At 54.6% G+C, this 11,620-nt stretch overlaps 2 protein-coding genes across 4 annotated transcripts; one reads left to right on the top strand and one right to left on the bottom strand.

The window, feature by feature from the left end:
- Positions 1–6,789: 6,789 nt before the first annotated feature.
- On the bottom strand, positions 6,790–8,941 carry C1H11orf68 (chromosome 1 C11orf68 homolog). Of its 2 annotated transcripts, none has more exons than XM_021638346.2 (2): positions 8,782–8,941; positions 6,790–8,165 (listed from the first exon to the last, which is right to left on the bottom strand). In XM_021638346.2, the coding sequence occupies exons 1-2, from the start codon at positions 8,904–8,906 to the stop codon at positions 7,409–7,411; spliced, it is 882 nt and encodes a 293-aa protein (XP_021494021.1). In that variant the 5' UTR covers positions 8,907–8,941; the 3' UTR covers positions 6,790–7,408. The 2 variants fall into 2 exon arrangements, with proteins under 2 accessions (XP_021494021.1, XP_021494022.1); XM_021638347.2 differs by having other exon boundaries at positions 6,790–8,179; positions 8,782–8,918.
- Positions 8,942–9,090: 149 nt separating this feature from the next.
- Positions 9,091–11,284, top strand: Drap1 (DR1 associated protein 1). Of its 2 annotated transcripts, none has more exons than XM_021638446.2 (7): positions 9,091–9,391; positions 9,631–9,703; positions 9,789–9,882; positions 10,174–10,293; positions 10,416–10,509; positions 10,694–10,782; positions 11,072–11,284. In XM_021638446.2, the coding sequence occupies exons 1-7, from the start codon at positions 9,350–9,352 to the stop codon at positions 11,175–11,177; spliced, it is 618 nt and encodes a 205-aa protein (XP_021494121.1). In that variant the 5' UTR covers positions 9,091–9,349; the 3' UTR covers positions 11,178–11,284. The 2 variants fall into 2 exon arrangements, with proteins under 2 accessions (XP_021494121.1, XP_021494120.1); XM_021638445.2 differs by having other exon boundaries at positions 9,094–9,391; positions 10,395–10,509.
- Positions 11,285–11,620: the final 336 nt, after the last annotated feature.

Here is an 11,620-nt window from a genome sequence, read left to right as displayed (position 1 = left end):
TTGGGAGCTGCCCAACATGAGTGCTAGGAACTGAACTTAGATTAAGCAGCAAGTTCTCTTAATCACTGAGCCCTCATCTCTCCAGCACCAGTTTCTCCTTTTTGTATAGCACGTACTGTGTTCCCTAACGAACAATGTTCATTGGGAGTTCAATGGAGATCTTTAGGGTGGAGGTAAACACTGGGCCTCTTCGCCCCACATCAACCCATGCGGCTGGGGAGGCAGGAGGACGGAACTGCATGAAAAGGCCTGGTAGGGTACCAGGGCTGTGGGAACAGCTCCAGAGAGAAGGAAAGCAGGCTGAGTGAAGCCTGGCCAGGATGTGTCAGATGTCCTGTCTCACCCGTTGTATAGATGAGAGGCTCATTGTAAGAGCAAACACATGCACAAATACTCTGCAACCGTCGACAGTTTATTTGCAATAACTTATTCACTTTTTGCAAAACCCCCTTTTATTACTGTGGAAACTTTGTGACTGGGGAACTTCAGCAATCCCTCCTGTGGCTCAGTTTCTTCACTTGTACCTGCTTTTCTGGGTTGCTTGGGGGGAGCAGACAGGATAAAGCATGGATAATGCTTATAGGGAGACTCCCAGAAGTGCAGGAACACGTTAGGGAGCTCTCTTCCTGGAAAGATTGGGGCTGTGAGGCCCATTTCCTCTTCTGTGTGTCCAGAATGGCTCTGCCCAATTGTCCTGGTCCACAGAATGGCTCCTGCTCCATTTACACCCAAGCTGGGGAGGGTTGGTGCTTGTCACACAGTTTTTTTGGCTTTCTAAAGCCCGGACCTAGGACCCCCTCCCACCTCACTTCCTGTCCCCAGGCTCCCAGGGAGTCTTCCCTGTCGATCCCAGGGTGCCAGGAGTGGGATGAAACACTCATGCTGGGATGAAAGGCTGGCGGGCCTGGGCTGAACCCATAAACCGCCCCACCCGAGCTGCAGACCTCCAGGCACTGGTGTAAACTGAGTCATGGGGGGCAAGGGAGTGAGTCATCCAGGCTGTGAGAGAGAGCCAAATGGGGCAAAGCTCGATTACGTGGGGCCTGTGGCTCCACCTCACGGAGCCACAGCTCTTAGGTCCCCTGGGGTAACTACAGTTCCCTGGCCTCAGGAAGAGGGGAACAGGACCATGGGGGGCAGTCGGCAATGAAGCTGAACTTTCACTGTGTCCGTGTGTGTGTGTGTGTGTGTGTGTGTGTGTGTCCGTGAGTGTCTGTGTGTGCATGTGTGTGTGTTTGTGTTTGTCTATGTGTGCACATGATGTGGCAGGTGAGCATCAAGAAAGGAGAGGGAAGCTCTGAGGCCAGGATTGGAGTCTGGTAAAAGCCAAACTTCTGAAGAGATTCTGGCAGGAACCACGCTGCCCTCTCCTGGCCTCTGAATGTTTGGCTGATTTTCTGTGGCAGCCAGTGTTCTCTTCCTTCAGAGAAGTGGGGGCCTGGTATGGGATATGGCTGTCCTCCAGGGTCCCCAACAGAGTTGGGGCCAATGGTAAGAGACCCACAGAAACCAATCAGACTTCATCCCAAGTAGGCCTCCGACCCTAGGAGCTAGAACTGCTCAGGGACCAGGAACGCAATGCCCTGACATCCTAACGCAGAAGACATACTTAGAGCCGTGTGGGCTGCCTGAGTGCCTGTGGCTTTGGCTTTGACCAATTTTTTTATTGTTTTGTTTTAAGACAGGCTCTCATGAAGCTCAGGCTGGCTTCAAACTTGCTGTGTAACTGAGGTCAGACTTCAACTCCTAATCTTTCTGCCGCTGCCTCGCAGGTGCTAAGATGATAAGCATGTACCACCATGCCTGGCTCAACTTTGGCCAGATTACATCTTTTGGCCTCAGTTTTCTCACCAATAAAAGGAGTGCTATATGTGTTGGGGGGAGGTGGGGGGAGTGAGTTAAGGCATATAAAGTACCCAGCATGCATCTGTACAGAGCAGGCGTGTGTACACGTTTGCTCTTACGATAAGCCTTGGTTGCTTCATTCAGAAAATGGACGTGAAAAGAAGCCTGTCTTCATTCTGGTCGCAATCTCTGGTTTCCTTTCCTGGAGAGCTGTCCCCACAAACCTGCCACCCTGCCAGCTCATCCTTCTACCGAACCTCAGGCTTACCATCCTTCCCAACCCCCTAGGAGGCCAGTGGTTGAAGGAAAACCAGGTGGAGGGCTGCTCAGACTAGTGCCCTTAGCTTTACCCTTCAGTGCCTAGAGATACACGTCACAGAGCGGGGAGTTTCCCTCCTCGGTGAATCAGCCCTGTGACCCAATCTTCATCCCTGCCAAGGCCGCTCCCAGCCAGCAGGAGTGGGGTGCAGCTGGCCTACTAGGAAAATCCCCCGAATCCTGCCAAGGCTTTGGTTGAAGTGTCTTCCATTCAGCTGTTTCCTGTACTCCTCAATTCTGCCCCAGCTGAATTTGGGGGTCACATGGTCTCCCCCTCCCAGAACATCCCCCTGTCAAACAAGCCCTCCAAGAGGCTTAAGGTTTGCAGCGTGTTAGGAAGGCATGTGTGTGTGTTGCGGGGTATCTTCTTGACTCCCTGGCCCCTGTCATACTTCTCTCAGGTTTATTAACAGAGCTGGGGCTCTCGTGCAAGTTTAACCAGCCCCTGTGCTACCGGGTGCCTCCACACTTCCCGGCGAGGCAGGAGCTGGCTAAGCAAGAGAAGTCCTGTGAGGCCAGGTTTTGGGATTGCCAAGGGAGCAATCCTCCCTGTAGGCTGGGGAGAATCTTCCTTTGCAGATAGGCCGCACTCCCAGAGCCTCAGCTTCTTGATCGTGGTTGAAGGAATCTCTGTTTGGGCCCAGCCTGTCTCCCAAGTGACCCTGAGAACCTTCCTTGTGTGCTTCCCAAGTTAAACCTATGTCCGAAGGGTAGTGTTTCTTTTTGCAGCACCCCCTGCCCTCAACAGCCTTCAGTCATTGACAAGACCGAACCATGTGTCAGATGCCCCAGAGCTGAATGATCTGGGACCAAATCTTGGCTGTGCTCCCCGCTTGCCCTGCAACCTTGAGACAGTTAACTGGAATTCTGTGGGTCTCGGTTTCCCTTCTTGCAAAAATGCTAAGAATAATGGTAAGAGCCACAGGCTGGAGAGATGGCACACAGGAATCAAGCACTGGTGGCCCCAGAGGCCTCAGGTTTGAGCCGGAGCATCCACATGGTAGATCACAACCTTCCAGAATTCCAGTGTCAGGGAATCCAACACCCTCTTCCGGCCTCGATGGGTACCATGAACACAGGTGGCACACAGACACACACAGGCACGACACCCACACACATAAAATTTTAAAAATAAAGGAACTAAACGGAACTTAGAGGAGAGAGTGTAGGTAAATGTTTATCATTGTCAGGCTCTTGTTAACAGGAGGAGGAAACTGAGGCCTGTAGACCAGGGATGGCTTTCAGGCAATCACTCCATATTGAAGAATGTTACTTGATACTTACAACAGGCTTGACTCTGAGCTGGGTCCTGAGAATGCCATAAGGAAAGACTAGTCACTGTCCTTGAGGGTGCCCAGACACACAGATGAAAGCTGGGAGGAGTGACATGTGCCGTTAGCTAGGACGGCTGGTGTCAGGCATGCCATCAGAGGCAACCCATCAACAAAGGCACCAAATGGAAAGGACAGGATGTGGGTTAAAAAAAGCAGTGCTCTAAAGCCAAGATGAACAGAGAGTGGAGAGATGAAATGGGAGGGACTCATAGGAGCTGGATCTGAGGCAATTTTTTTTTTCATTTAATAATCTTTGGAGAGGTTATTCTGGACTGGGAGCTGAAATGTGGATACTGCTCCCGCCTTAAAACAGTCTGGGTTTGTAATTTGGGGACCAGCAAGAGACAGCTATCAACCTTGATAAGAAATTGATTTGGTGATCAGTACCACACAGCAGGTGTTCAAGCAGAAGGAAGGCCTGAGGCCCCAGGCTCCATGCCAAGGTGGTAAAGGCTGTGCCAGTTGGCTTCAGTGGGGCGCAGAGATAGAAAGATGTGCCTAAGGACAGCTGAGACAGCTGCTGGGGCCTAGTTCATGCCAGCCCAGGAAAGCAGCCCTTGTTCTGGTTGTGTAGAGAACCACAGGAGGCCTTTCAGTAGGACAGGAGTGTGGCCATCTCTCCAGAGGGGCCTGTGGACACAGCTTGTTGGATAAGTCAGAGGAGGAGATGTGGGGTGGAAGAGCAAAGTTAATGGCTTTTGTCATGGTTTGGGAGACAGTAAGGCCAGCAAGGGGCCAGGCAGGGCCACAGAGATGAAGAGGGATGTGTCAGGTTTTTTACTGGAAGAATTCCTGAGCTCTCCATACCACATGGACATCTTCATGGGAACACAAGACTCAGAGTTGGCCCACTTTTGCCAAGTGCAAAGCGTTGACAATCAAGCAGGCAGGGCACCTGGCTCCAACTCTTGTGCCCTGGGGACTTCCCAAGTTTGGGCTGAGGTGGAATCAGGCCCAGGGAAGCTCACGGTAGGGAGGAAGCTGGGCAGGGGGTTAGGCCAGCATCTCATGACTCAGCCACTTCCACCCAGTCAGCCCAGTGGCATCTCCGCTCCCCTGCTCCAAATTCCAACTTGGTGAGGCTGCTGGGGGCTGAGTCAGCGCTGGCACGGCACGAGAGCAACATCTCAAGGGCTGCCAACAACCCTGATCCCAACCAAGGCCAGGCCAGACACTGGTTTGGGGAGATAGGGTGCTGCAGGAGCCAGGCCCTGGCAGCGATAGCAGCCATGCAGAAGATGGCCAGTAGATCATTTGAGTGTCTGTGCTCTGTGGGTTGTGAAGGTGTCAAGAACTGGGGTCAAGAACCAGTCTGCCTGAGGAAGAAGGAGGGATCAGAGGCAAGTCCCAGCTCTGCTCTCACTTGAATCACCCTGGATTATCCTTTCTCCTCTTGGCCTACAAGACAGGGTCTTGTAGCTCTGGTTGTCCTCTAACTCCCAGAGATTCACTTGCCTCTACTTCCTGAGTATTGGTGGCAATTCCTTGACAGATGGATGGGGGCCAGCATCTCCTTGGAAGTCGTGAGAGTTGTGTGATGCGTGTGGAAGTTCTTCAGGGTGGCATTTGCAGAAATGCCAGGGTTTCTGGAATACTGTCTATGGACATTCCCTGTTCCAGCCCCAGGTGTTGAAATCCAGCCCATCTCTGCTTAAAAGACTATGTGCTCAGCCTGGACACAGACAACAGACGGTGCCTTTATTTAAGCCCTGAGACATGATTCTGGCACTCAAGAAGCTGTGGGAAGATCAAACTTTGAGACCAATGTGCTACATGACAAAACTGTTTCAGAAAGGCCAAAATTGTGGGGCAGAGGGCCTAGCAGGCACTAAACCCTGGGTTGAATCTCTGCCTCTGCAGGAACCTGGGCAGCAAAAACTGGGTGTGAGGGTGCACACCTATAATCCCAACACTCAGGAGGTGTAGGCAGTGGATCATAAAGTCAAGATGAACAAGTCTTTAATTCCAACACATGGGAGGCAGAGTCAGGCCTTGAGTCCAAAGCCAACTTGGTTTAGATAGTGAGTTCCAAGCCAGTCAGAGCCATATAACAAAACCATTAAAAACAAAACAAAACAGAAAGAAAACAAACGAAAGAAATAGAAAGAAGAGAGAGAAGAGAGAAAAGCTGGTTTGTTGAGGCACATACCTTTAATGCCAGCACTCGGAAGGCAGAGGCAGAAAGATCTCAGTGAGTTCCAGGAGAGCCTGGGCTACAGAGAGAAATCCTGTCTTGAAAAAAACAAAAACAAAACAAAATGAAACGAAAGTCTGAGGAACAGAGATGGCTTAGAGATAAAGGTGCTTGCCTGACTCTCAAGGGATCTCTGGGACCCACATGGTGGAGGAGAACAGCCTTCTCCAAGTGGTCCTCTCACCTCCAAACATGTACACGAGATAAACTAGCTTCTGCACCCCCCTAAAAAGTAATTTTAGATTATACCGGTTTCAATACTTTGTCATGATACATTTTTCTGTGTATGGATGTTCTGGTCTGTACACATGTCTGTACACCCTGTGTGCAGTGTCTGCCGAGGCCGGAAGTTAAGAGGTCGCCATTAGCCACCATGTGAATGCTGGGAATTAAACACAAGGTCCTCTGAAAGAGTGATTACTGCTTTTAATTTCTGAGCCATGTTCCCAGACTCCTTGCCCTAGACTCCCCCACCCCCTTTTTGAAAGAGGGTCTCACTGTGTAGCCCTGGCTAGCCTGATAATTTAAAAACCTAAAAGCTGTGTGTGTATGTGTGTGTGTGTGTGTGTATGCAGGCCTTTAAATCCAGAACTTTGGAAAGCAGAGGCAAATGAATTTCTGTGAGTTCCAGGCCAGCCAAGGCTACATAACGAGACCTTTTCTCAATAAAATAAAATTTAGAAGTCACAGCCAGGGAAGGTGGTGCATGCCTGTAAAACCAGCACTGGGAGAGGCAGTCTCTGTGAGTTTGAGGCCAGCCTGGTCTAGGACAGCTAGGGCTACAGAGAAACCCTGTCTCCTGTCTCAAAAAACAAAAACAAAAACAAAAACCCAAAGTCTAAAACAAATACACCTTGAGGCCAAAGAGTAGCCCCTTCAGCCTTCCTAGAAAGACCTAAGAAACTCATTTTGATTCATGGGGTATAGAGGGAGATCAGCTTTGCAGAGGTTCTCAGAAATGGAACCTGGCCTCAGCAATGAAGGACACCATCTTCACGGCTGAGGGAAAAAGGAAAAGAAGGCCCGGTCAAGTTGGAGCTGGCTCCTCTAGCCCTGCCTTTCCTTGAAAGCCAAAGCAGGCAACCACCAGGACAGGAGTTTTAAAAACACTCAAGACACAGACCCGAGCTGGGTTTTATTGAAATGCCAGGAGCAGGCACATGTCAAGGTAGCCAGGGAAGGGATGTTGATGATGCAGGCTGTGAGTTTGCAGGGAGGAGCAGGCCCCATGTCCATAACCCTGCATCCCCTCCTGGCCAGGACACATTCAGGCCCCAACAGCATGCTCAGGCCTATAGGGGCCCTGTCACCAGGCCTATGAAGGCGCCAAGGGCAGGGACTGGAAGCACTGAACTTTCTCCCTTATGAGGGAAGAAAGAAAAGGAAAAATGCAGGGGAAGTACAGTAGGGGACAGAGGTGGTCAGAGCAGGCTTTCTTGACTATCTGCACCCAAGCTGTAGTCCTGGGCAGTGGTGGGGAGCAGCATCAAAGAGGGCAGCTGAGGGCCCGGCCCTCAAGAGCCAGAGCCCCCAGCCTGTGGGGGTTGGAGTCTGCCTTGCACAGAGAGCAGACATTCAAGGGGACTGAGTGCAGCCAGTTCCCAAGTCAATGAGTCCTCAGAGCTAGGGGACTTGGCCTTCTTGGGACAAGGAAGAGAAGAAGGAAGGATCCATCCCCAGCGAGGGAGCGGAAGGTGGTCTCCCTCACTCGGCCCCACTAGGTCAGTTCTACATTGTTGGCACGATCCAGCACTCGAGAGCCACGGGCATTGCCTCCAAGCTGGAAACGGCTCTCATAGAGAGTGGGGCAAAGGTGCCAGCGGTTGGCTCGGTAGATGCCCAGGTAAGTGTAGACATCAGGTTTGTAAGTGAGCAAGCACTTAATGCCCGCAGCACGGATGGCAGAATCTGCCTCCAGTACACCCAAGCGGTCCGTGAAGTCGTCTGTGTAAACACAGATGACCTGGCGCCCACCCTCCTTGGCCCGTGGGCTCACCTTGGCCACCTGAAGACGGCCCTCAACTACAGCCCGGGCAACGCCAGCCCAGGCATGGTCCAGCTTGAAGCCAGGTGCCAGGTGAATCAGCCACTTGCCGGAGAGCACACGGTGGGTGATGGCCAGCTGGCGCAGGGTACCTGGTGTGATTGGCCGCCCACTGGTCTGCAGAGCCTCCCAGGCTGCCTGCAGCCCTTGCACATCCCCAGAGTTGGGGGTGTAACCCTGCCCATAGGCTGCAATCCAGCCCACAGGTTCGGAGTTGGGTGAACCCGGATCCCCATAGCGAGTAACTTGAGACGGTGGGTACGTGGCCAGCCAGGCATCCAGCTCTGTGGCAGGTGTAGTACGAGCATCAAATACCAGCCAGGGGTCCATATCAGCTGCCATGGCCTCTGCAGCCAGGTGTTCGGCAGTGAAGCCATCCTCACGGCCACCTGGAGAGTCCTCCTCTTCTAGCTCTTCATTCGGTTCCATCCTGTCGTGAGGGAACTGAGTCAGAGGTTTGAGACAGTAAATAAAAAGTGCTGGGTCCTAGAAGATGCCAGGCACTGCGTTAAACTGTGGCCTCGGGCAGGACTTAATGTCTGGGCCTCAGTTGCTTCATCTTCACAATGGGATAACAGCTGATCCTGTCTAGATTTGTGTCTAGAATAAAATGCCTGAGGTGGAGTCGCTATTGTTTGTACTACTTTCACTGCTTACAAACAAGGAAACTGAAACTCTGAGAACTGGGACTTGCTCAAGGTCAGGCCCGGAGAGAGTACAAGAACCGAAGGGTGAATTGTCAAGGGACTGCTAGCTGCAATTTAATGGAGGTAGGCAAAACGCAGGTTCTCCAACCTCGGAGACAAGCTGTGGAAGGCCAGGCCTCCCCCGCTGAACTATTGAGCTACACTTAAAGGTCGAGACACTGAGGCCCAGGGAGGGCAGCGGCCCATCTGGGCTCCACAGGCAGCACCCGAACTCAAAACCTCATACGGACAGGGCCTGCGGGAGGGCCAGGCTCCAGCCCTACTACACTCGCCGCCATTAGCACCCAGAAGGGTTGCCCCCACCCCGGGGGCTGCCCCCTCTCGCCGCCCCGCAGTCACCTCCGGCCTTCACTCCGTTCCGCGCCAATCCAATTTCGGGCCCGGCTCCGTTCCTGCCCGGGGTCCGCACCGCCACCCCCGCCGCGCCCCGCCCCTGCCACGGCCGCCGCCGCCGCCGCCGCCATCTTAAGGTCCCGCCACCTCAACAACAACTTTATAGACAAACACAGTCACGGGGCGGGGCCAGAGGCGGAACCAGCCGGCTGGGAGCAGGGGTTCCAGGGGAAGGGGCGGGATGGATCCAGGGGCGGGGCCAGCACGAGAACCTCGAGGAGCTGGCCTGCAGGGGGCGGGGCTAACGCTCGCACTTCTGGCTTGGGAGCGGGTGGGCGTGGCGGGCGAGCCCTGAGAAGGACGCGCACCGCCCGAGAGGCTCCAAAAGCCCAGCGCTTGGGTTTTGGGAGCTGCTTCTTCGACGGGCGGCGCTAGGACCCTGAGGGAAGCGGTGGCGACGGAGTAGGCGGCACCAGGACCCGGGGGAACCGCGGCGGGCCGGCGGCGGACAGGCCCGGGGCCCGGAGGCTGCGGGCGGCGGCGCTGGGCCCGGCGCGGCGAGAGAGGCCCGGAGATGCCAAGCAAGAAGAAGAAGTATAACGCGCGGTTTCCGCCGGTGAGCACGTGGCCGGGCCGGGCCTCGGCGGGCTGGGTTCCCCGGGAGCCTCGGGCCCAGGTCCTGCGGGTGGGGGAGCGGGTGCCTCTAGGTGTTCGCGGCCTGACGCCCCGCCCCCTTCCATGCCCTCCTGGCTCGGTGCCCCTCTCCTCCTGCTCCCGGGATACCCCCTCGTTCCCCCAGCTCCCCTGCAGGGACGCAGGCGACGGCGTCCGAGCTCTGCCCCTTTTCCTCGGCAGGCGCGGATTAAAAAGATCATGCAGACGGACGAAGAGATCGGGAAGGTGGCGGCCGCTGTGCCTGTCATCATCTGTATCCTATCGGGGGCTGGCTGGGCTGAGGGGCGTGGGGCGGGACTGCGGCGCACCCCTTCCTCGATTCTCCTTGACGCCCTCAGCCCGGGCACTGGAGCTCTTCCTGGAGTCCCTGCTGAAGAAGGCTTGCCAGGTGACCCAGTCTCGAAATGCCAAAACCATGACCACGTCCCACCTGTGAGTGGCCGCGAGCTGGGAGGCGCTCGTGAGGAGGCAGTGTCCTGGGGGGGGGGGAGGGGGGAGTGGTGTGAAGCTGAGGGAGGCCAGCTTGGTGGTTTTGGACTGCCGCGGGAGGGATGAGGTGTTTCAGGTGGAGGGAAAAACCAGAGCCGAACCGCCCAGGAGGCCTGGTGGACGTGGGGAGGGGTGTTTCTCACCTTCCAGTTTCCTTTTACGGAAGGTTGTTTCTGTCCTTCCTTAAGTGTTTGGGGCTCCCATTTGAATGCCTTCCTCAACCGCTTCTTCCAGGAAGCAGTGCATTGAGTTGGAGCAGCAATTTGACTTCTTGAAAGACCTGGTGGCATCCGTGCCTGACATGCAGGGGGATGGGGAAGACAACCACATGGATGGGGACAAGGGTCCTCGAAGGTGGGTAGCCAAGACCGGGTACATCAGTGGGAAAGGCCAAGGCCACAAGGGTTGGGGGTGGCTGGGGGGGGTGAACAAGGAGGAGATAGTCCTCTGGGCAGATGGACTGTACCTTCCCGAAGGGGCCGGAAACCAGGCAGCAGTGGCAGGAAGAATGGAGGCACAGGAAGCAAAGGCAAAGACAAGAAGCTGTCCGGGACAGATTCAGAACAGGAGGTGAGTGAGTCCAGCTCCCTGATGGGAAAGGCAGCCTTTCCCAGGCAAAGCTGGCTAAGGCCTGCTCTCATCCTTATCTATGACCTTTTGTGCCTCCATCTTGATTGCTTTCCCAGGGCTCTGGGCTCTGTAATGATGGGCCCAGGCCTTCTCTCATTGACCATGACCCCTGCTGTGCTCACAGGATGAGTCTGAGGACACGGATACCGATGGGGAAGAAGAGACACCACAGCCTCCTCCCCAAGCCAGTCATCCCTCTGCCCACTTTCAGAGGTGAGTAGCCTGGGGGATGCCAGACAGGGACATGCCAAACCCCTCAGAGCTGCTTGGTTTTACTTCCCCAGCCACTTGGGGATTGGCTGTGGTTGGCTGACTTAGGGAATGGGAGGGGACCTTAAACACCTGTGACTGTTCTGAGGTCTTGTCCCCACGGTAGTTGGGGAGAGAGCCTGGAGAGGGGTCTTGCCTGGGCGCTTTCCTCCCGGGTGGCCTTGGCCACATCTGTGGGTTGGGCACAGCACAGTGGCATGCCCTGATTTTCTCCATTTTTTTTGTCCTGCAGCCCTCCAACTCCCTTCATGCCCTTCAGCTCCTCTCTACCTTTGCCCTCAGCGCCCCCTGGCCCCTCAGCACCTGATGCAGAGGATGAAGAGGATTATGACTCCTAGCACCCCCTGCCCTGACCCCCGGCCATATATTCTCTTTTAGTTAGTCGCTCTGGGGAGAAGAAAAAGATGGAATTGTTCTTAAATTTATTAAAAAAAAAAAAAGAGGATTTTGGTTTGCGTTCATCCTGTGTTCAGGGCTTTGTGGCTGCATGCTTACTGCCTGTATACTCCGGGGGGGTGGCAGAGACAGTGATGGGCCAGCCAGTGACTGAGTTGGGGCGGGGGGAGGGTCTGACAGGGAATCTGATGTACTTCCAGGGCCACTGAAGAAAGGAAGATGGTTTAGGGGCTGAGCTACCACATGCTGGAGGTGCTAAGGGATGACGTCACAGTTACAGGACTGGGGCGGCCTCCTTCCCTTCTCTGGCCTGCTGAGAAGGGACACGTGGCATCAGTACCGAGATTGGGCCCTGAAAACTGTAGAGCTCTGCAGCCAGTGTGGT

Source organism: Meriones unguiculatus, chromosome 1 (assembly GCF_030254825.1).
Source record: "Meriones unguiculatus strain TT.TT164.6M chromosome 1, Bangor_MerUng_6.1, whole genome shotgun sequence".
Lineage (NCBI taxonomy): Eukaryota > Metazoa > Chordata > Mammalia > Rodentia > Muridae > Meriones > Meriones unguiculatus.
The sequence above is the reverse complement of the archived record's forward strand: the minus strand, read 5'-3'. Positions and strand labels throughout refer to the sequence as shown.

What these genes read in the sequence shown, in the direction of transcription:
- Drap1 (XM_021638445.2), top strand. Translation starts at nt 9,350, where the DNA reads ATGCCAAGCAAGAAGAAGAAGTATAACGCGCGGTTTCCGCCG. An exon ending in ACCATGACCACGTCCCACCT is followed by an intron (nt 9,883 to 10,173) that starts GTGAGTGGCCGC and finishes CGCTTCTTCCAG; the next exon opens with GAAGCAGTGCATTGAGTTGG. An exon ending in CCCTCTGCCCACTTTCAGAG is followed by an intron (nt 10,783 to 11,071) that starts GTGAGTAGCCTG and finishes TTTGTCCTGCAG; the next exon opens with CCCTCCAACTCCCTTCATGC.
- C1H11orf68 (XM_021638346.2), bottom strand. Translation starts at nt 8,906, where the DNA reads ATGGCGGCGGCGGCGGCGGCGGCCGTGGCAGGGGCGGGGCGCGGCGGG. An exon ending in GAACGGAGTGAAGGCCGGAG is followed by an intron (nt 8,166 to 8,781) that starts GTGACTGCGGGG and finishes CCCTCACGACAG; the next exon opens with GATGGAACCGAATGAAGAGC.